Genomic DNA, 23,209 nt, shown 5'->3' with positions numbered 1-23,209 from the left:
GTTTTTGGTAACTATCACCTTTCACCTTTGCACTTCTATCACAATGCCTTCCAAGTATGCACAATGTCTGGGCAGCCTTGCCCAATCATGAAATCCTTGCTCAGCCATGGGATAGTATGGACTTAAGAACTGAAATGGTAAGGAGAACATTACCTATTTATTACTGATTTTTCATTATTGTTATATATATTTCTTGTTTATTCTAATTGCAAACCACACACATCCATTCGTAATCACACGTACACTTTTAATACCTTGAAAAGACTCTCATTTCGTTTATTTGATGTTGCCTAGCATAATAATAATAAGGGGAGAACCTTCACTCTCGGAACGCTTCCGGTGTGGTACTGCATCTAGGGGTGCTCGCGGGCGAGTCCAGAATGAATGGAGGTCTATGGAGCAGTACCCCTCAAAATCCACTTTTCTCGGGATATAATTTTTTTTCAAGTAATTTTTTATTGTATTCGAAAGGGGAGACAAAGACAAGCTTCGAACCCCACGTCACAACGTGCCAGAATTTACCCTCCGGTAGTTTTATGTTTTCTTTTTATTATGATCTTTACCTTTTAACTATTCTTTAACTATATTGCCCTTCTATGCTTTTATTTGTTATTATTGTTTGGTTTTGTTTATGTAAAGCACATTGAATGACCTCTGTGTATGAAATGCGCTATATAAATAAACTTGACTTGACTTGACTTGACATGCACACACACACACGCACACACGCACGCACACACACAAAGAAGCCACACGTATACACAAAAACAAACACACACTATGCACACCCTCATTTACATACACAAAAGTTGCAAGAGAGATGGAGATAAATTGACAAGCGTGATTTAGTCGCGGCGGCCATATTTTGTACTGCTTTGCGGTACATGTAGTTTTGTTCATATCAGCTTGATCATATCGGCTTGGTAAAACCAGTAGATAAACTGCTTATTTCTTAAATGTCTGAAGCATTTGGTCCAACAGTGATATTTGAAGTTGCTGTGTTAAGTTCAATTGGGTGTGATAGCAGCACAAAACTCATAATCTATAATTAGCAATCAGAAATGTTTGCACATAAACCAGTTCATTTTGCCATAGAGATGTTACCCGCACAGGTCAATGATAATAACGACACTCAGCTTCGCTTCGCTCGCTGTGTGCCTAACAACACCCCTCAGCTGTTCTATATTCACGATATAGAACGGCCTCTCGGGGCTTATTGCTTAAGTATAAAAAGAAGTATTTTAAAAATGAAAAATACATAGCAGCCGTTTCCTTTAAAGACCTACATTACAAAGTTTGAAGGAAGTTTGAACGTTAAATGGTTTAAACTGAATTAATCACAGAGAAAGTGGTGGCGGAATAATAATAGAAAGAAGCCTAGTGATGACAGTGCAGTGCATCTTCCTGCACTGTAATTAAGCAATATCTCTGCCACAGAAATTATTTAATGTGAAGCTGTATTAATTCCATGCAACACTATACACCATGATTTAAATAGGCAATTTTGCCATTTTCTAGTACGAATAATACCAAATTATTGAGTTAATGCTGTAGAAAAACACCAGGTGTCACTAGAGGTCTACCTACAACAGAGCGTAGATATACAGCTTTGAGCTACAGAGAGCTGAACATAAGCAAAGAGTAGCCAACAAGCTGTGAAAAATGTAGTTTTGTTTACAGTGTATTTGGATACTAGTGAGGTTTTTGGCAGTGGTGGTTGGGATGAAATCTTGGATGATCTTTCTTTGTTGTAGCGTATGATTATTATGATTCACTATTTATTATGTCAGTGCATGCTCATACATAATTTCAATTAGGCCTACTTGTTTTGGAATAAATTATTGATAGGCCGAAGTATACTATAGTATACTCTATACTTTTCCTGTGGCTCATAGGCTACCCATGGGCAGAGCAAGAAGATCAGGACATATGCTTACTTGACCTTATCTTTGACCCAGCTCTACAAAGTCAAATACCATCCACCCAAGCCACCTAAAGCAACAAATCGCTCAACGTCCTCCTCAGCACTTCAGTTCAGTAATTTGACAGTCACAATAGAAGTAAGGCTGGCTGATAGAGAGTGCTTAAGATCAACAAGATTGTCCTTAAATGATGACAGAACAGGTATGTTGTAAACAGCTAAGACTCTGTTAATCGCTGTGTGCAGCTACCTTTAAATTAGCTTTTGTTAGGCTAAAAACTTTATTCATCATTTAAATCAGGGCCTTTTGTGTAAATGTTTTCTCCATTCATTCAAAATAAGACTCTGTGCATTCTATATTCTAGTTAGCACAGAGGAACCTAATCTTACAATGTCTTTGTCAGTCATATTCTGACTTTGTATTAGTATGCCTAATCAAGTCACTTTGTAATCATCACTTCATATCATTGTAAATGCCCTACAGTCACTGAGGAACTGTATGAAGGTTTAAGTGGTCAGTTACAGGAATAAGGAAGACTTTTGTAGCCTATATCGGGAACTTGCAGTGCAAGTCTGCATCACATCATATACAAGGAACTACAAGAAGAAAATTAACCTCTTTCAGACAATTAACTTCCTCCAGCCAGTGTTGACTGTAGACTGATACTACACAAGTGCACACAGCGTATTTTCTGATAGTGATTGTGTTCAGCCTCACCAGAGTAAAGGTAGCTTAGATGATGTCAGAAATCTGTTCAAATGTCATGAAGAGCTTTGTCATAGTGATGAAAATTCAGATTGAAAGGTGGGCAGTTTTTATAATAGGGATTCAGGAACCTCTGTTGTTAAATATTTAATGACAGGCAAATACAGATTCAAACCAGACATAGATCAAGTCAAAACTTTACATACACATTTACTAAATACATTCAAACTCAGTTTTTCACAATTCCAAACATTACAATATATAGTATCCCCTCTGTTTGTGCAGTTAGCCCACCTACTAATTCTGATTAACATTCCAGAATAATTGTAGAGTGGGTTTTTATTTATCTAATCACATTCTGAAAGGGTCAAAAGTTACCATACACTCTCTTAATATTTAGCACTGCCTTTAAACTGTTTAACTTGAATCACACAATCCAAGCTTTGGATAGTGAGTGTGTATCCTTAAATGTTCGTAGCTTAGGTGAAATCCACTTTGCTGAAATCCTCACTTACACAGCTTAGTATGAGCATGGCGAAATGTTCTTCCCCTTTCATTAATTATTTTCTCATGCCTTCGCACAAATTTCAACCAAATGTTTGAGAAGATCTGACATGATTTATTACCTTCCCTGCTCTTGACCTTACTTTATCTGATCAGAATGGGAGATGGCGGCTTCAGCTCCACTTCTATTTGATATTGTCTTTACTTGAAATTTGATGTTTACTTCTGTGCATACATTCCTGTCACGTGACTTTTAAGATTACCAGAACAATGACAGTAAAACAGTTTGATGGCATTACTGCTTTAACAATGTCTGAACTTACAAATCCAGTATTTTTTTTTAAAATCATAACACTTATAAAATAACATTAATTTTGTGAAGAGTTACACTCACACACACTTATGAACCATATCACTTCATTATACCATTGTCAATATCATCCTTCAAAAGTATTACTATTCAGGATAACAGATTTGATGCATGTTCAAGGTGGAATGTGAAGTGGAGTTATGAACATAAGTTAATTATAATCATTATCATTTCACATAGTTCCTTATCCTCGACCTATAAGTCCTATTAATATATTTCATGAGGTAGCTCTGGACTTAATGGCAGGCTTGCGTGAGCTTATCAACCACAACATTCCAAGAAAACAATAAGCTTCCTTCTACTGTACGAACACACACCCAAATACTTCTGGATAATTGTACTATTGTTGCACAGCATGAATTGTCATGACATATTGTTTCTTACTGTTGTTTGAAGGGCATGTCATATCAGCATTAATCTTCTTAATATATACCAGAATAGGCAGTCAGCATTAGGTTTATCAAAATCTTTCATCTTCCTAAGATGTTGGATTTTCTTGGGAAATTATATTAAGTTGCGAACCTTGCATCACACATATTGCAGAAATGCTCCGAGTAAACTTAAGTGCTTCATTATATTTTGCATATTCACATGATAGTTATATTGGTTGTTAGAAATATGGACAAAAAGATCAACTTTTCACTTTAAGTTCAACTTGAACAAAGCCTCACTAGAGAAAAGGTAGATGACAAAATGTCAGATATCACTAATCTGCTCATTGCATACATGGATTAGCTGCCATTCTTATAATCAAACTTTGTCACTTGTTTTGCAACATTTTAAAGGCTATTGTGAGAACATTCCACACCCTGTGAGACAGGAAAGTTTGTGATGGTAAAGTCAGCTGCATTACCTTTATACATCCTTGTTCCTGGATGTGTCTCAACTTGAACAAAGTTCAGCCTCACCAGAGTAAAGGTGGCTCAGATGATGTCACAAATCTGTTAAAATGTCATGAAGAGCTTTGTCTTATCAGCTGTGATGAAAAGAAGTTCAGATTGAAAGGTGGGCAGTGTTTAGAATAGGATTCAGGAACCTCTGTTGTTAAATGTTTAATGACAGGCAAATACAGGTTCAAGCTAGAGTTGAAGCCAGAATTTTACATACACATTGGCTAAATACATTCAAAATCAGTTTTATCACAATTCCAAACATTACTATACAGTATCCCCTCTGTGCAGTCCACCTGATTAACATTCCAGAATAGAGTAGGTTTTTACTTAGTTTTTATTTATTTAATCAAATTCTGAAATGGTCAAAAGTTATAGACTCTCTTTACATTCAGCCTTGCCTTTAAACTGTGTAACTTGAATCACACAATCCAAGCTTTGAATAACATTCTGCAGGAAATGTGGCCCATCTTGCAGAACGTGCACGATTTAGGTTTGTAAGTAAGTCTTTAGGTTTGTTGGTGTCCTTGCATCCTGCCTTCTCAGTTCAGGCCATACATGTTCTATTAGACAATACATAGTCACTCAAAAACCTTTACTCTGTCTATTAAGCATTTTGTTACAGTATTGTCCAATAATGACAGTTAGCCAATCAGAAACTCGTAAGTGACATCAAAACCTGTTTGGCTGTTTCAAAAGTCAGTGAACTTGCTGTGTGTAAACTTCTGACCCACTGAAATTTTGATATAATGAATTAAAAGTAAAACAGCTGGATTTTGTCCAACAGACATGATTGGTAATAAGAAGTCTCTGATGTACGGAAGTCGGACGTCTAAGTGTATGTGAACTTCTAACTGCAACTGTATCTTATTTTACAAATCTTTCATTTTCTCTGTGGTTATTCTGGTCGTTTACAACAAAATATTAGTGCCATAGCTATCCTTCTGACCTGCAAAAAGAATTTTAGAATGTTAGTACTTGATGCTGTTGGTTATATCTATTTTATTCCATCTAAGGGCTCAGCAAGACCTGCAGAATTGTGAGGTGTCGGCTAATAGTGGAGTCACCAGATGGCTTGGCTACACTCCAGTCAAATAGTGCTGTGGGCACTCATGATCAAGAGCCTCTCTAGCCGCCTGCCCAAGATTGGTCAGTCACCCGAAATAACCTCTGTGCTTGGCACACCACTATTCACTTTAAACAATGTAATATAAACACGGCAATTGCGCCTGTTCCTGAATTGAATGCATCATCAGGGAAATGCCACTTTATTATGACTGGTTTACTGTATGTCGACATTTTGACATAATGAAAGTGTTTATTTTGTTTTTTTTATGTCACAGATTAACTTTCTAACAGGATTCTGACAAGGAATATATACTTAAAAAATCGACTATAAATTACCAAATACATTATAACTTGTATGTTACACAGAACACAAGCTCTGGTCAGCAAAAAAAGTTGAATTACTTTAAAGACTCAGGGGGATGTGAAGAATGGGCAAATATGAGCTTGGACCATTTGGTGGTTGAAACTTGAGAAAGCTGGCAAGTTACATCATATAATTCCAGGAACTGTAAAGTCTTACACAAAAATACTTTACTCAAGCCATAGTAGGCTATTAAACCTATCCCTAAGACTATTAGTTCAGTTTCACTCCCAGTAAAATGTTTAAATTCCTCGAATTACTGAAATCACTTTGGCTTTTAATATTTGTGATGTGAAGTCAGAGAAAGTAATTGAGTTGCAACCACTTAACAACTATGATCAACACCAATAGCCAGACAGATCACCAATAAATGTATAAATATAGTATAAACAGTCAAATAGATTATTAAAGTTAATAATAAATACTTGGGTGGATATGACTCACTTACACAAGTGAATAATAACATATCAGGAAGTAGCCTAAGCTTAGACAAATCTCCTCATTTTCCACACTGTGGCTCAGAGAGCTATGACGTGGGCTTAGTGTTTAGAAAACAGTTTCCGTGCAAGCCATTAAATGACCCTGTCCTGGAATGAGTGTGCCGACGTGTTTGCTTTGGGAGGATGCTTAAGTAAGTAGTGTGGTCACATGATTAAATACCATTCGTGGGCCCCAGGGAAGGACCGATAAGGACGCTGCACAAAAGCAGCTATGAGGATCACCAGCATGAACAATAGCTTCAGTAAAGACAGATTATTTCAGAGATGCCCATATGATTACCTAAATGCTTGCCAGTATCAACACAAGGATGGTGTTCAGTACAAGAAGAGGCTCATTGTTGTCCATCCTCAGGTGCTTGACCCAGGAAAATTTTAAGGATTTTTTAGCAGTCTTTGATGCCACATCCAAAGGTGTCATGTTTCTTGAAATTAATTTATCCACACTGTAAGGCCTACTTTATACACATTCAGAGCAGGTCTGTCTTGTTTTCACTCATAAAAGATAAAGGGAGGAAATGACCTTTCACTGAGATAAGCAAACCATGAACCTGTCCAACAAGCCAAGGTTCATTAAAGGTTGGTGAAAGCAGAGAGCATATTTCAGTCTGGTTGAAACACAACTGTGGAGTGGGTTCTAAGAAAGATTTTAAACACACTGAAAGAAAATTCCTCAATTTAGAAAGATTTTAAACACACTCAGGGCCAGATGTACATACATTTGTGAGCGTACCATTATCAACGCCATGACCAAACCACAGAAAGCGAACGCAATGGATTTTCAGTTTACGTGCTATTTATCATACCTGTAGTTCATCGGGTAATCAGTGCCTTTTCTTTGCCCCCCCTATCGCAATTTGTGAACGTTAACAACTGAACACATATTCAATCACAAGCGCAATTGAATGAAGTTAACTGATGACAACATTTAAAGGAAACAAACGTCTAGCGATTATGAAATAATACAATATGATAAGATGTCAGCAAGCAAGGAGAAAATGATTTAGTTCTACTCAAACTACTTGTGCACGTAGGCTATGACAGATTAAATAGTCATCTACAGTGTAGCAAGAAGTGTAAGTTGATGACGTGAAAGTGAAAGTAAGACATTAGAAACGCCAGTGAAAGTTAAGGTTGCTTTTGACATACAGTAGTACAAAGAAGCGTGTTATGATGGTGTTATGAATAGCGATTCTGTTGTCTTTAAATGTTTCTCTTACTGTTTGGATTAAAGGCGCTCTAAGGGATGCTGGATAACATCACTTCTGTTGACGTTCAAACAAAACAGAGAGCTAACTCGCTACTTCCTCCCCCTCCCTCCCGTGCAATTGAAACTCTCCTAAACACGCATCTCGTTTTTATGGGCCAGATTGGCCCAGGTTGCTTTTGTTGCCATTTTTGAGCCTTGGCTGTTCACAGAGATTGCTTTTTTTTACAGTCTATTCAGGACGCAGACAGCTAGCGGATGGTGAGGTGATGTTTGTTTTAAGTGATAAAAAATGTTTAGCCTAAAAAACACGTGCCATTGTTTAGAGCAATGGTTCTCAAATGGGGGTACGCGTACCCCTGGGGGTACGTGAAGGCACTCCAGGAGGTACGTGAGATTTTAAAATATACATATATTTAAAAAGTAGAATCCATGCAAAAATACTTTAAAAACAATTCTTTAATAAATATTTCAGGAAAATATAAGTTCATAAAATTAATTGTATATTTCAGCAGGCTATTCAATTTCATTATCCTAAAAACCCAGAGTCCATACCAGGATGCTTCGACCCAACCTGTCACATGGCACCCGCCATCACCTGCCAATCACTGTCAAAACTCAAACGATGGAGTCGTGGTTGAAGCGTAGCGGTAATTCTTGTGAAAACACAAAGGGACAAGTGGCAAAGAAGGCTAAACCAGAGCCGGCTGTATCTTGAAGAATATGTTTTATTGCTCTGTTTTAAGTATTTTTTTCTCAACTAAAAATGCTTTGCGCTGGTTAGGGGGTTCTTGGCTGAAAGAATATTTCACAGGGGGTACACCACTGAAATAAGGTTGAGAACCACTGGTTTAGAGCACCTTAAACACCTGCTTTTACAAGGCAGAAATATTTCAATGCAAATCAAACGTGTGCTTTAATGGGCAGCTTTCGTACATACTTGGCAATACCTAATTAGGTGCATTTTACGCTTCATCTCCCATTTTTTTACATGAAACTCCCCCTTTCCCCTGACACGGAAAAGTGCAATTTGCCATTCTCAGCTCCTGCAATAGGCAGTCTGCGCTTTTACTGGCCTGCGGTATAAGTGTGGCTGGTTAAAACATCACACCATGTTTTTGCGCGCACATTTCAAAGAAGATGGGCACAAAAGCGTTGACAGTAAATTCCTGAATTCAGATTTTAGATTTTAAACAAGGAAATTCCTACATTTGGAAAATTCTGGTCAAGTCAAGTCAATTTATTTGTACAAAACTTTTAACACAAGGGGGTTGACCTAAAATGTTTTACAAATAATAAAATAACAATTGGGCTATAAGGCAGATAAAAGTAAAATTAACTAAGTGGTAAAAAAAAAACAGGTGAAATGAATAGTCTAGTAATTAAAGTGTTAGTAATGAAATTAAATAAGAAAAGAAAAATAAAAAAAAGTCCAGAACGGCCAACTATCTATCCAACGGTTGTCAGCTTGGCTCAATAGCCTGGAAAATCCAGACCCTGGTAATCTAGAAAGGGTCTGGACGAACAATGTAATGGCCCAACTCGAGGGGTGGCACCAAGCATGCGCTGTCATCAGTTTAGCTCGCCTCTGGCCCGCATATATCAGATACACCGATTTGATTGGTTCCATGGGATGCAAGGGGTAAAAGTAACATGCATCAATTGCTCATTGCCAGAGTGTCTCGCAGAGACAATTCCATTGTGCTCTTGCGAGAACTCTGGATTTCCAGGGTAGGCCTACTGGCTCAATACTTCAACTGCGAAGTAGCCTAGTTAGTGTCTAGCTCTCCAAATAAATATGCTTCATTTAGGCCTATCAGTCGGCTATGTTTACACTATTAGTTATCATTGTCATTCAAAAAACTATAGCAACATTTGCGCAATTGCGTTTTCACTGTAGCCTATGCAGCATGGGCACAAGGAACAGTGTAACCAAGGCTGACAACTTTTGCAGTTGACAAATATTGTATCTTACTACCTCACGCCACACATGCTAGAACAGAAGATGGGCGAGTCTTTAGTATTTCTGTCTGTCTCAAACTACATTAAAATGGTGTGTTTAGGGACTGTTCGTTATTTATTTAAGGGGCCATCGGAGGAGTTTTGGGAGCGTTAGTCAAAAAAGACGTGACCCTCCCTCGCCAGCAAGAAATTTTTCTATGACCCTCCAAAGTGATTGAGAAAAAACGCATGACCCTCCCCAACAATTTATTGATGCCTTCTGTACTGGGTCAATTAGGGAGCTTGCTACCACTACTTCCTTGAAATGCCTTGGAAAGGCTGTCGTTTGCACAATTTCACAAATAATCACCGGGACCGAAACATACCTGTCAACTTCTTCCGGGTTTATCACGTATTTGAACTTTTTTTCTGCTGTCTTAGGAGGAGCTGCAGGGCCATCACGTAAGGGTGGGCATATCGATCCAAATATCGATAGTATCGATACCAACATTGGTATTGGTATCGGATCGATACCAGCGTGATGGGATCGATACTGTAATTTCTGTTCACTTCTAATCTAATCTAATTCTAATCTCTCAATTTGTTCAAAATGTATTGTTCCTGTTTCACCAAGGGCTAGCCATGCAAACACCATTTCTTTCACATATTACATGCCCGCTTTGCAATGTTTCGTTGCTGAAATATTTGTAAATTATTAACAGTGGAAATCCTAAAATCATTAGTGGTCATGGAAATGTATTCAAATTTAGCATGTTTTATTCACGTCATAAATCATGACACACTGTTCTCCCCTACATAAAAGTATATAAACGGCTTTTAGTTACAAATATCAGTATTGGTATCGGTATCGGCAATACTGGCCCTATATTTAATTGGTATCGGATCGAAACCAAATTTTACAGTATCGCACACCACTACCGTCGCAAACTTGACAGGTGCGAGGCCCTTTTCATTTACCGGTATGTTGGGTTAAAAATAACCCAAATATAACCCAGCCGCTGGTTAACTATTGGACCAACACCACATTGAGTTATCCTAACCCAATGGTCTGGGTACATTATTAAACCCAGCAGATTGGGTATGATTCTAACCCAAAACGCTGGGTTATATTAACACAACGTTAGTTAAATTGGCACAATAGACTGGGTAAAGGTAACCAATATGCTGGGTTATAACTATATAAATGTTGAGTAAAATTCACACAGTATACTGGGTATAGATTCAACCCAAACCACTGGGTTATATCAACAGAACTGCTAGTTAAAATAACCAGTTGTCGGGTTTTCTAAACCCAGTATTTGGGTTGCATTGAGAGAAAATGGGCAACAAATAGCCATGCAATGAAATAAAACAGTTCGACATAATTATTTATTTGACAGTTTACTTTATTTTTGAATGGATAGCCTACTCTAAAAGCAGCATCAGCATGTGATAAGTTTCTTCCATGAAGACAGCTAGATTCCACGGTCCATTTGGGGGTCAGCCCTGTCAATCAAAGAAAGAAAAGGAGTAAATTAATCACTGCTATTTACAGAACTTTATATCAAGACTTTCACGAACCATGATTAGTGAATGATGTTGACAAACATTAAAAATCCGGAGACAAAATATTAGCGCAATACACTCGGAAACCATGATCACCTCATGGAGTTGTTTAACAGCAGACTGACAAACATACGTTCAGTAATATTAACGTTAGTGGCAGTGATAGTTCTACCGTTAGCTAGCTCATGTTAACACATTCAGTTAGTTAAATTCAAGTTGTCTGTAACGTTAATGTTACCACCAAAAACTGTGGTATAGCCTATAACATTAGCTGAGTCACATAGGCTATTTGACCATAAGCCGTTTATCATAGGCTAGACCTACATCACGAAACCAAACTAGTGTAACAAAGCACTTTAACAGGGGGAATTAATTGGGCATGAATCATTGTGCTTAACGCTATTTGTCAATGAGCAGAAACACACTCAACATCCAAACTATTGATAAGATGTGCACTATGGAAACTGGTCTGTAGGCTAACAGGACAAATACTAAATGACATTGACTCGCCATATCCTGACTCAGACTAAAAAAAAACATTTTCTTGCTTACTTTGCTGCAAACTCAGCCATGAAATCATAGCCCAGCTTGCAGGTATAGCCTAACGTCTTTTTGAATTCATAGAAGGGCGAGCCCACTAGTCTCTCCTGTGACATGGAGGTGCGCAAATAGTTTTTCATAGCCTGTTCAACTTCGAAAAGCTTCGTTCACCCAATGCCAGTCACTGATCGCAATTTAAAAGTTCGGGAAGGTTCATCTTTTCAAGTTTTAAGTGCAAGTTTTAGGCCAATCTGTCCCCTTTTGAATTATATCTCGAGCCTATAATGAGGTAGGCCTAGCCTACAGCGCGTTATGTCCTGGGATTCAGACGTGCTCCAAAAGAAAAAAAAACTTCGGGATAGATTTTTGTAGATTATAGGTTTTATAGGTTATGAGGAGCAATATGAGAAAGAAATTTGATGATCATTGATCGTTGTTTTGGGACGTTAAGCCTTCCATATGTGTCAGTGAAGGAGATTGAAGAAACATGCGGTCACGTCAGGTAACCTAAAGATTCTTAGTGATTATGACTTATGAGGAACAACATGAGAGAAATTTGGTGATCACTGATTGTTGTTTTATTTGTTTTTGTTAAGCCACGTTAAGCTTTTTGCTTAGGCTACAATAGGCGTTAATAAAAAAAATAAACGCTTAATGTCATCTTTAGCCAGGTGCGAGACCCATCAGACGCGAGGCCAAGGCCAGGGCCGACGGCCCAAATATTGCTGTTTTTATGGATACAAAAGGTGGATGACCCTCCCTCCTAGAATAAAAAAAAGTTTCAAGAGTGGGGGATGGAGTAAAAGATGGAGACAAATTGATTAGTGTGATTTATTTTCGCGGAAAGGATGTACAGGACTGAGCGGCGGTCATATTTTGTACCGCTATGCGGTACATCTAGTTTTGTGTTGTTTCAGATTGACCATGGAGATGACTGAGGAAGACAGCCTGAATATCGATGGGAACAGTGGAATTAACAGGACTTAAATTTTGTCTGGGATTGCACTTCTACAGCCAGGTTGTTGAATAAAAAAATTATAAGACACTGATGTGTAAAGTTTTTTTACCCCCCTATTGTGTTTGTAGTCTAGATTATGTTTATCAGTTGAGCTGTTGGGAAAACATTACGAACATTAGCCTGGGTGAACCTAAATAACGAACCTGTTCGCAAATGTGTAGCAAACAGATTTTTCAGGATAATTAATTACCAATCACATTTCACATTTAAAATAAAGCCGGATGATATCTGATAAGCGGACCCGTATTGCATATGATAAGCAGATCTGGAACACGTCAGTAACACAGACTATACGGAACTGGGCCAGTCTTAGCCCTTATTGACCAATTTTGGACCGATGTGCGTTTGGACGCCGGATCAGGTCCATGCCGGACGTTGTGGTAGGTGTGGCCCAGTTCCGTCCCAGTGTATGTTTGCTATCTGGGTATGTTAAGCCCGCCTAACGACTCTATACACGATTTGATTGGCCTGATAGAAGTTTAATTTTTCGCCCTGGCAGCCGCTAGGGTGTGTCTAGATTTCTAGCAAAGATTCTAGAGCTCTGTTCTAGAATCTTTGATTTCTAGGCTACCGAACGGTCCCTTAGCAACCAGAATTTGAAAAATCTTCTCTTCTCCGATCTGACTATTTTTGAGTCTAGGCCGAGGTGCGCTCATGTGCGCTATGGTAGGTTTCAACGCCCCTAACAGAAACTGGTTCCAACAGACAGGTTAATGAAGGTTGACAAAGAATTGCAGAGTTGCATTGTCTAAATGTTCATTTTTGTAAAATCTGACTGACTTTGAATGTGATATTAAATTTCACTGGCATAGCCTGTGAGACTGTACAACGTGGTTACCATTTCATCAATGTAGTTGGGTATCAAACGCTCAGATAAATGTTTTATGTATGAAATTCTTCAAAATAACTTCTGTTAACCTTCATGACTGCTTTGCACATAATGGCAGCATTATCACCAGCTTCATGAGATGGTGGTCACCCATATTCCTTGATGAACATGAGTTAAGGAAAAGCAGTGCTTGACATATAGGAACTTCAGGACTGTTGGTTGATAGTGAGAATGCCAAGAGTGTGAAATGTTGTCATCACAGAAACATTGCTGCTTTAGAGGATTTTGAAATATGCTTTGTTTACGCTGTTTTTATTTGCTAAATAAAAACCCACAAATGAGTGTGTCCAAACCTTTGACTGGTACTGTACATGGGGTATTGTAAAGTATAAATTAGGCACAACGATTTGGTACTAAGCAGGAGTCCTGCAGGTAGAAGAACCTGAACATGGACCACAGGACTACATAATATAACCTGGATGTCTAATGGAAATGATAGGCTTGTTTATCTTCCACATTAACAAAATGGGTAATACTTTACAATAATGGCACACTATTTAGCATTAGTTAAGCATTAACAAACACTGACTTTACACACAGGCCTATGCATTGCAACACTGGGGAATGAGACTACCCAGGGTCTAAGGTGAGGACATTTAATCATTGCACACAGTACTTCACTATGAATTAATCATGTACTCAGTATGTAAAGATTAGAAATTATTATATATTAATTTACTACGTGCACATATTTATCGTACCCTTAGTAATATAGATGTAACTATTTAGAAAAAAGAGAATTCATCATTTAAAATGAAGGAAAACACACTGATTACACCTACTAAATAAGACTATTAATAAGAGGAAAAGCACATTTGTTAATCCTTATGTAGTAATGTTGAAAACATACTTAATAATGATGAATTAAGTGTTTGTTAACTAATACCTAACTATGCTAAATAATGTACCATTATTGTGAAGTGTTACCACAAATGGTAATCAAAAGTAACAAGATGACACTTAAACTAGTTGCCTTTAAATATTACCTTTTAAAGTGTAATTCCGGAGTAATTTGAACCCAGGGTCTTTTTCATCAATGCAACGAGTCGTTATGTTGATTGTAGGAGTATCAAGTTTGACCGTCTTTAACGCTTAGCCCAAAAGGCAGTGCAAGTACTAAGGGCAGTATGCCAAATGTATCCAAACCGCCATTTTTTTAAGTACTAATAATGCTTAAAATAGCACCACACTGCAGTAGTATGAATAGGGTCCCTACACATTAAACGAAGAAGAATCAAGAACTTAGTAAGTGTACCGAGAGTTTATTAAAAATAAGTTTTACAATCTGCTAGTAGACTTTAGCATGGGGAAGCCGTGGCCTACTGGTTAGCACTTTGGACTTGTAACCGAAGGGTTGCCGGTTTGAACCCCCGACCAGTAGGCACGGCTGAAGTGCCCTTGAGCAAGGCACTTAACCCTCGCTGTGTGTTCACTGTGTGCGGAGTGTGTTTCACTAATTAGGATAAATGCAGAGATCAAATTTCCCTCACAGGATCAAAAGAGTATATATACTTATACTAGCACTTTTCCAGCTAAGCACTTCTGAGGGCTGTATTAGGGTCGAGCACCATTACAAGGTTAAAGCATATTGCTCAATGTCGGCAGTAGGCCTAGTTCTAAATACATGAAGGTTACGCAATTATTACAAATGAACATTACAGTATCAAATTTCAATCAATCACTGGAAGCCAATGGAGGAGCGTGTGACTCACTGGAAATCAGACAGGTGTCTCTGATTGCCGGCAAGTGTTGTCCATAGAGCGTAAAGATGTTGCCCCCAGCAATATGGCGGCCGCGTTTACGATGCCACCTAATAGAACTCGACAGCCAATCAAGTACAGAGTCCTTCGTTCTGAGATTATCAAGGATGCATGCATGCATCATAGGCATGCATCCTCTGCGTGCTTGGAACACCCACAATCCTGTGCGCACATGATTTTTAATAACACCTGCAGCTTCCTGCACACTCGCTAGTCTGTTCCATTGTGTGTTTTCCATATGCTAAGAAGAAGCCTTGCCTCGTCTTTGAAGGATTTGACTCAGCAGTACTCGTTCTATCAAGCACGAGTCCTTGACTTTGAGAAAAGCCCACTGTGTTCAATATGGCGTTGACTATGAATTGGCCGGATTTACTAGACTAGCCTCCACCATTCATTTGTATGGAGGGCGGGACTTAATCACTCTCTCCAGTTATAATATAATACCTCCATGGTACAGCCACATATTTCTGTTTCTTTCTGATTGGTGACCTCATTTCTATGTCTATGGACCTGCCACCTTAATCATTTGACACAAGAGATTTCTTTTATAAGGTCAACAAGCAGTTGTTTTTCGATTGCCTAAAATCAGCCATCTCTGGCTTTCTCTCAAAAACTAACCTGGGAGTGGGCTGTCTTGTTATTACCTCATCCCACCGAGATTACCTTTCCTACATCTGGGTCAGTGGGTTGGAGGAAGAGGGTCATTCAATAGGTTGACCTTTGAGTTTGAAAAGACCAAAGAAAATAAAACACCAATTTCTTTAGGTAAGGGGGCTGGTATACTGAAGGACTAGTCACTTCACATTCAATACTTGTTTTGGGGGAGTAAAGCTACACAACGGAGACCATAGAACTTGGCTTACATTAGGATTTCTTTGAGGCAGTAGTGAAATGATGCCACACAAGTATTTTTGTAATGCCTGGCCCAAATTGTGTGATGACACTATTCCCAGGAGCAATAATACAAAAACAGATTTTGTTGCACATTTATTTCCTCTCTGAAGGACAGTACAGTCTATGGAATTGTGATCAGAATAAGTTATAACATTTCTTAAAAAAGTGGTACAGTTTATGACAGACAGGAATGGGTTTTAAGCGTATTCTGCAATCACCCACAGGCTGATATGGGATGACTGAGGCCACTGAAATAAGACTTTTCCCGTTCACTCATGATCTCAAAGTGAAGGGGCTTCTGACAAAAGCTGCACTCTGCAGAAGTGTGGGGCTTAAGATCCAGGCCAACTTCGTTCCATGTGGTCAGCAACTTTTCTATTAAAAGAAATGAATTGAGAAATGTAAGTGACACACAAAGGAAAAAATGGAAGACAGCCAGATCTCATGGAGATTACAGTCTGGAAACCCAATGATCACATCAACATTAACTCAGCCACCAGGATGGCAAGAAAATCAGCGACCAGAGTGGGTGGGTAAGTCTAAGGACATTGTGTGAAGTGTTCATTTCAAAATATAGTAATAACTACGGCAGCAATGGTAGAGCCAGAAGCAATAGACTGTAATAGCAACAAGCAAAGAATTGAAGCCTGAGCAAGAAGAATAATTAAATGTATGTATTGAAAAGGTAACCGTTTCCTTACTTCCTACAGCATTTATATTATTAGTTTGTATACATTATACAGGGCTCTACACTAACATTTTTTTTCCAGGAGCACTTGTGCGCCCAAGTTAAAAAATTTAGGAGCACAGACAAAAATTTGGGCGCACAGTCAGTTCTGTACTTAACTTACACATAATCTAACATTACACTGCAGCTAACAGTTAAACATGCCAGTGCACCAATTGCGAATATTAAGAATGACTGACAACATTTAGGCTACAGGAAACAGGATTTTAAAGATCAGTGCCTACTTTATTTTCAGTCTGTTCTATTTTCCTACATTTTGTTAATGTAAAATAATATAATACCTGCCAAATGTAGGCCATTTTATTTATGAATCCATCTGTAGCTAATCCAAATATGCCTATGGTGACCTATCTGACTATACTACTACTAAAACAGTCCATTTTCTCTTCCACAAAAGCCAACATAGTATAAAACATATATCCTTGATTAGCCTTTTAGTTTTTATTTGAAATATCTGCATTGATGGGGGCAGTAGGCAAACGTTAGGCCTACTTCCGTTTTGCACTTCAGCTTGTATTCAGTGTAAACAAGCATGCGTGGAAGCCTGTAGTTGTCAGTAGCATTCTACCTTTGAATAAAATGGGAGTATTACAGGAGGCTACTTTTGTGCCTGTTCGCTACAGCTATATTTTGCATATTGCAGCCAATACGTCAACTGGGCTAAAAGGCATGTTAGGTTACCTTTCCTTCCCTCACTGCATTCTCAGAATCTCCTCCTGTTCCTCCTTTTTCCGATGAATTCGGTGGATAGAAGAACTAATTTCTTCAATCTTTGCATCTTGGCTGGCTAGTCTAACTTTCCGCTTTTTCTGCGCGCGCTTGGATTTGATAGAAGCGACTACTAGCGAGTCACAACGCAAAACTGCTAACGTTGATAGCCGTGTAGTTTTTATGCTGCATTCGCGACGTGATTCTATGGTTTGCACCAGTAATGTTTCTCGATGTTGCGGTGTATATTGTAGACAAACATTGACATGGTTAGAAGCCATTCGCACCAGTGCACCTAAATATTATTTTGCACTCGCACGGCATAATTTTTACTCGCATGTGCGAGTGAAATGGGCGCACTGTAGAGCACTGTTATATATTATTTATCTTAGATAACTTGGTGGTTGAACAGGAAGAAGGAATCTCACACTGGTCAACGCCATTTGGTTCAAGGCTGGTCCAGAACCTTCGAAATTCTACAACCATTAGGATGGAACAACTGGAAACAATTCCCTATGGAGAGGAGATATTTACTTACCGACAAAGTACTGCATCATCTCAGGAGTATGGTGTGGTGTTGGAGCAATGCGAAGCAGCTCATCGCCACGTGCAACTGTGGGGTAATTTATGGCCTGGACGTAAATGTTGTAGCGACTCATCAGGATATCACAGACTTCTGTGTTCTTTTCTGCATTGGAGACCTGTAGAGCAGACAAGACCCTGTCACTTTGCTGGACTTCTAGACCCAAGCCAGGAATGTTGACATATTGCCTGAATTCCAGCAAATTTCCTGATGATCATCTTACAGGACTTCCTTACCCTGACTGGAATGATGTGACTAGGGCAGTGGACCACAGGAAGACCAGAGTCCATAAGCATCTGACGCAGCAGCTTGACATTCAGTTGGTGCCTCCTGCGTAGCATGCGCCCCTCCTCACTCTTCAGCGTCTGAATGGACTCTCGTGCACCAGCCAGCAGCATTGGTGGCAATGAGGTGGTGAAAATGAAGCCAGCAGCATACGAGCGCACTGTATCAATCAGGGCACTGGTACTGGCGATATAGCCACCAACGCAGCCAAAGGCTTTACCTGTGGAAAAGAAACAGATTAGAAAAAATAACATTTAAATCAAGCTGAAGTAATGACAGACCCTATTGCATCAATTTCTGGATCAGGGAACGTAATAATTTGTAATACTTTACCGAGATTGCTAGATAACATGGGAATTGTAGTTCCATAACATCTAACAGCACACACACACACCCACCAGCAACAAAGATTTAGCAGAAGTGGAACCACCACACATAATATAAGGTTCAGCTTGCCAGGGCCTTTGAGGGAAATTCAATAAGTGCAAAACAGACAGCCTGGTTACCAGGCAACAGGTAGGGAGGCTCCTGCTTCAGTAATCCCAAGTGTATTACATGACAAAGCCAGTCCCTGTTCCTTTTTATCAGCAGCAGTCAGTGTGGCTAGTGACCGTCTCTACAGTCTTTACCAGAATGAGGCAACACCTTTTATGGTAAAAATCTGATAATGGCAAGTTAAGCAACACTGTACTTACCAAGAGTTCCTGAAATGATGTCCATCTTGTGCATGACTCCATCCCGATCACCAATGCCACCCCCTCTTGCTCCATACAGTCCCACAGCATGCACTTCATCCACAAAGGTGATGCCACCATACTCATGAGCAACATCACACATCTCCTCCAGTGGACACACCGCGCCTGGAAAGCACATGCCCAGGTTTAGATTATTGAGGATTTGAAGCAGAACAAAAACAACGCAGCAACATTGAAATTCAAATTACCATCCATGGAGTGGACTGTCTCAAAAGCAACAATCTTTGGCATGGATGGGTCTGACTTTTTCAGCAGGTCACGCAAATGGTCCACATCATTGTGGCGAAAGATAAACTTTTTGGCGCCACTATTCCTAATGCCCTGGATCATTGAAGCGTGGTTCCCAGCATCGGAGTAAATCTCACATCCTGAAAATTAATAAATAAGCTATATTTAACCTTTTCTTTTTTTTTTTTAAAGATACAGTTCCCATATTCCACCAGAAGTAAGCTTAACCTACCTGGAAGCATCTTTGCCAGAGTGAAGAGGGTGGAGTCATTAGCCACAAAACAGGACGTGAAGAGCAAGGCTGCATCTTTCCCATGTAGGTCAGCCAATTCATGCTCCAGGTCGACATGAAACTTACTAGTCCCCGATATATTCCGTGTACCTCCTGCTCCAGAGCCATGTTTTCGTAAAGTATCCCTGAGGCAGGAAAAGAAAGAAAACGTATGTAAGCTGTTTTACATTTCCTTGTTGGATTAGTTCAGACTGACAACTTTGTGGTAAAGAGTGTGCTCACATAATTGACTGGACCACCCTTGGGTGACGACTCATGCCCAGATAGTCATTGCTGCACCATACAGAGACGTCACGCTTGCTGTTCTTAGTCTCTGTATAGTTATCTGCCATGGGAAAGTCTGTTGCACGTCTGTTCACAGTTTTAAATACACGGTATGTATGATCAGCCTTCTTATCTTCAATTTTCTTCTCAAAGAATTTGTCGTAGTGGAAATTGGAGACTGCTGAAATCAGTAAAGAGAAAACATATTGAAGAATTTGGCATATTGAAGGCAAAAGCAGTTCAAAACCACCTGCAGTTGACAAACAAGGCGCTCACTTTTCGGCATGTTTTCCTGCAGCAGGTGGGACACCCTTGTGGGACGCTGCTTGATGAGCTTCTTCATAAGGCTTCCAGCAGCCTTTGTGTTCTTCACAAGTGGGTTAAGATCAGATGGAGACACACCTGTACGAGGGTGGAGGAAGGAAATAAAGACCCTTGTCAGACAATTACATAATTCATGACAACACTCCTTACAAAAAGGAAAATCTACCATCTTCAATATTCCAAAAGATTACCTTTTTGAACAGTGCGCACCTCAGATACATCCTCTTGAAGTTCCATGCTGGCCTGCCGGACAACACTGCTGTTCTGGCCCATCTCAGCAGCAAGGAAAGGGCATTTGGATGCTGCTGCCTGACCAACTGGAGGCATGGGGTGGCCTGGAGGCATCTTGGGAGTCTCTTTAGGTGCTACTGTATCAAACATACAGGTGTTTAGCCATCTTATCCATAATCACCCACCATAAATACAAAAATAGAGACCATCTAAAACCGTAATAAGATAACTGGCGATTAAATGACCACTCACCCTCTGTGGTCGGGGCCGACTCTTTGGCTTTTTGAAAGCTTGATGTGGATGAGCAGACAGCTCTAGCCAAAGGCCGTGAGGCCAGATCCATCATGACGGGGCATTTTACTGCATAACCCACCAGGGTCTTCCTTGTCTGCTGAAGAAAGGCTTGAGGGACACGAGAGAGGAATGGGCAGCGAAAGATGGCATCCATTACTGATTGTCCAAGCCTGGAAAGTAAAGAGACAATCATCTTTCAGCCTAGAATAAAATTAATTCTAAATGCCTTTGTACAGGAATGACAACTTCATATCCTATTCATACCATAATAAAAAGGTAATTCATCCAGTCTACGGATAACATTACAGGAATGGATATTACATAAACTGAACCATCTAAGCTGTCAACTGAGTCTTTGCACTAAAAATGGGAACTCATTTAGCTATCATTTAGAAGGCACCTTTACACCTTAATACATTAACCTGGTCGGTGTTTCGATAAGTCACCAAACTTAACAGTACGACCATAATATACCAAGCTCTACTCTTTAAAACGCATGCAAGACACTCAAGGAAATTACGCTTTTACGCAACCGCTGGAGGTGACTCACTCTGTACATAAGCTTCCTGAATCGTTGTGAAACAGAACAACGTTAAGGTTATCCTGAACACCAGAAGGCTTGACTTTATTCGACACATCTTGGCACCATATGAAATAAAATATGAATTGCATCTAGGGCAAAACAATAAATAAGCGTTAACGTCAGCGGTCTCTGACTATGACTCAAGTATGGCGGCATTTCCCCAATGTTTGCCTTTACATCGACACAGATCTGACATACCATTCAGTGAAAGGGGGCTGCAAAAATCCGTGCACGTTAATACATTTACAAAGCCATTCGTCCCGGAAACTTAGCGACACAAACGATCACCCGGTCATATTCAACAATGCAAAGACAACCGAGGATGACACCACTGATCTCTAAAGAATCGCTGATTCCTTCAGCTCGTAAGTTACACTCGCAGTCAACGTTAAGTTAGCAACTAAGCGGCACATCTACATTACCAATGATCATTTGGCACTAAAAAAAAAACACCCGTCAATTTATAGCAATACAACCTAAGCACTTAAGTAACTTACTGATGACTAGCTAGCGAAATACCGATACATCCTTGATGTCTTGTAGCCCATCTGAACAAATAACAGAGCCGAATGAAGTTATCGCTAACGTTGGCTAGTTTAGCGTGGCCAGAGCCCCTTTTCTGGCATGGTGCATCCAGCGACAATGTTACCGGTAATTATAAAATAAAGACTTTACCAACTTTAAAATGTGGAGATTATGGTAATGTACATATTGCTTTTATCAGTTTAATTGCCGTGTTCATGGAAGAACATCGTTAATGTTACTGAGCCGGCGACGTTCAACAGTCAACGTTGACGTCGTTACCCAAGGTAAACGGTGCTACGTAGCACTAACGTTATCAGCAAATGCTAACATTAGTGAGCTATCAGGTTAACTCGATCGGCCAAATTAAATGGCTAACGCTATTTACAAAACATAAGAGCAGTAGCCACAATGGTAAACTGGAACGAAATAACCTGAACTGAACTGCAGCTTTAACGGTAACGTTAGATATGAATGCTGACAACAAGGTCAGACACGTTCTAGTTGAAATGAGCGAATCTGGGATAAAGTTAGCTAACGTTACCTTCAGGTCAGTCTGCCATAACACATTAAAGACAAGCTATAAAGCAGTCTAATCATAAACAGTCAGTTCTTAGATGACTTACCGACACAACCTTCTCAATAATACTGTTGATAGATCAAATGGATTGTTCTAGGTGTCTTTAAGACTTTTGAACTGTCCTTTAGTGTTGTTATGCACCGCTTCGTTATCCTGCACTGAGGACGAACGAAAGGACAAGTGGATGGAACCGGGATTTATACAACAAACCGTAGTCCAATCTCGCGAGAGACTAACGAGCACTACGTCATAGAAACAGACTGCTCATGTTACACACAAAGATTGTTAAGGCGGAGCAAGACACCAGAGCCCGTCTACGGAGAGCCTAGTAGGGATGGGAAGTCTGACCAAGGGGGCAGGCGAATGCCCGGAAGTAGAAGAATCGACGTAGGCTGGAGGGACCATCTCTCTGCTAACTCCCATAGAAGTCCATTCATTCTAGGATTTTTTTGAAATACCATAACTTCATATAACATATATCCTGTGCCGATATTGTAGCTTCTGTGTAATCCACATAAACACTACAAAGGCAAAACAGACTCCACTACCTCGTCCGTAACGTTGGTTACCCGTAAGAAGAATGGTTAGCTTGTTCGGTTGGAGGGAAGCTAGCTTTGAAGTAATCTCTCTTTCGCGCCGTAGGGAGATAACCGTATTGTTTGGATAAGAAGCTCAGTCCA

The 23,209-nt window shown here is 39.6% G+C and overlaps 1 protein-coding gene and 1 long non-coding RNA gene across 4 annotated transcripts; one reads left to right on the top strand and one right to left on the bottom strand.

The window, feature by feature from the left end:
- The first annotated feature begins 4,151 nt into the window (after positions 1-4,151).
- On the top strand, positions 4,152-12,518 carry LOC121706896. Its single transcript, XR_006031195.1, has 3 exons — positions 4,152-4,182; positions 5,408-5,540; positions 12,489-12,518. It is a non-coding gene; the product is annotated as an uncharacterized LOC121706896 (long non-coding RNA).
- A 3,694-nt stretch (positions 12,519-16,212) lies between these two features.
- On the bottom strand, positions 16,213-22,731 carry alas1 (aminolevulinate, delta-, synthase 1). Of its 3 annotated transcripts, none has more exons than XM_042088998.1 (11): positions 22,576-22,731; positions 20,803-21,014; positions 20,511-20,687; positions 20,272-20,397; positions 19,954-20,176; positions 19,672-19,856; positions 19,400-19,579; positions 19,152-19,316; positions 18,408-18,676; positions 18,127-18,289; positions 16,213-16,507 (listed from the first exon to the last, which is right to left on the bottom strand). In XM_042088998.1, the coding sequence occupies exons 2-11, from the start codon at positions 20,996-20,998 to the stop codon at positions 16,347-16,349; spliced, it is 1,845 nt and encodes a 614-aa protein (XP_041944932.1). In that variant the 5' UTR covers positions 20,999-21,014; positions 22,576-22,731; the 3' UTR covers positions 16,213-16,346. The 3 variants fall into 3 exon arrangements, with proteins under 3 accessions (XP_041944932.1, XP_041944934.1, XP_041944933.1); XM_042089000.1 differs by having other exon boundaries at positions 19,954-20,173; XM_042088999.1 differs by having other exon boundaries at positions 20,511-20,684.
- Between the last annotated feature and the right edge of the window lie 478 nt (positions 22,732-23,209).

This window comes from Alosa sapidissima, chromosome 4, assembly GCF_018492685.1.
Source record: "Alosa sapidissima isolate fAloSap1 chromosome 4, fAloSap1.pri, whole genome shotgun sequence".
NCBI lineage: Eukaryota > Metazoa > Chordata > Actinopteri > Clupeiformes > Clupeidae > Alosa > Alosa sapidissima.
Note: the sequence above shows the minus strand (reverse complement) of the source record. Positions and strands in the feature narration are given on the sequence as shown.

What these genes read in the sequence shown, in the direction of transcription:
- alas1 (XM_042088998.1), bottom strand. Translation starts at nt 20,998, where the DNA reads ATGGATGCCATCTTTCGCTGCCCATTCCTCTCTCGTGTCCCTCAAGCC. An exon ending in GTCGGCCCCGACCACAGAGG is followed by an intron (nt 20,688 to 20,802) that starts GTGAGTGGTCAT and finishes TGTTTGATACAG; the next exon opens with TAGCACCTAAAGAGACTCCC. An exon ending in TCTGGCAAAGATGCTTCCAG is followed by an intron (nt 19,580 to 19,671) that starts GTAGGTTAAGCT and finishes ATTAATTTTCAG; the next exon opens with GATGTGAGATTTACTCCGAT.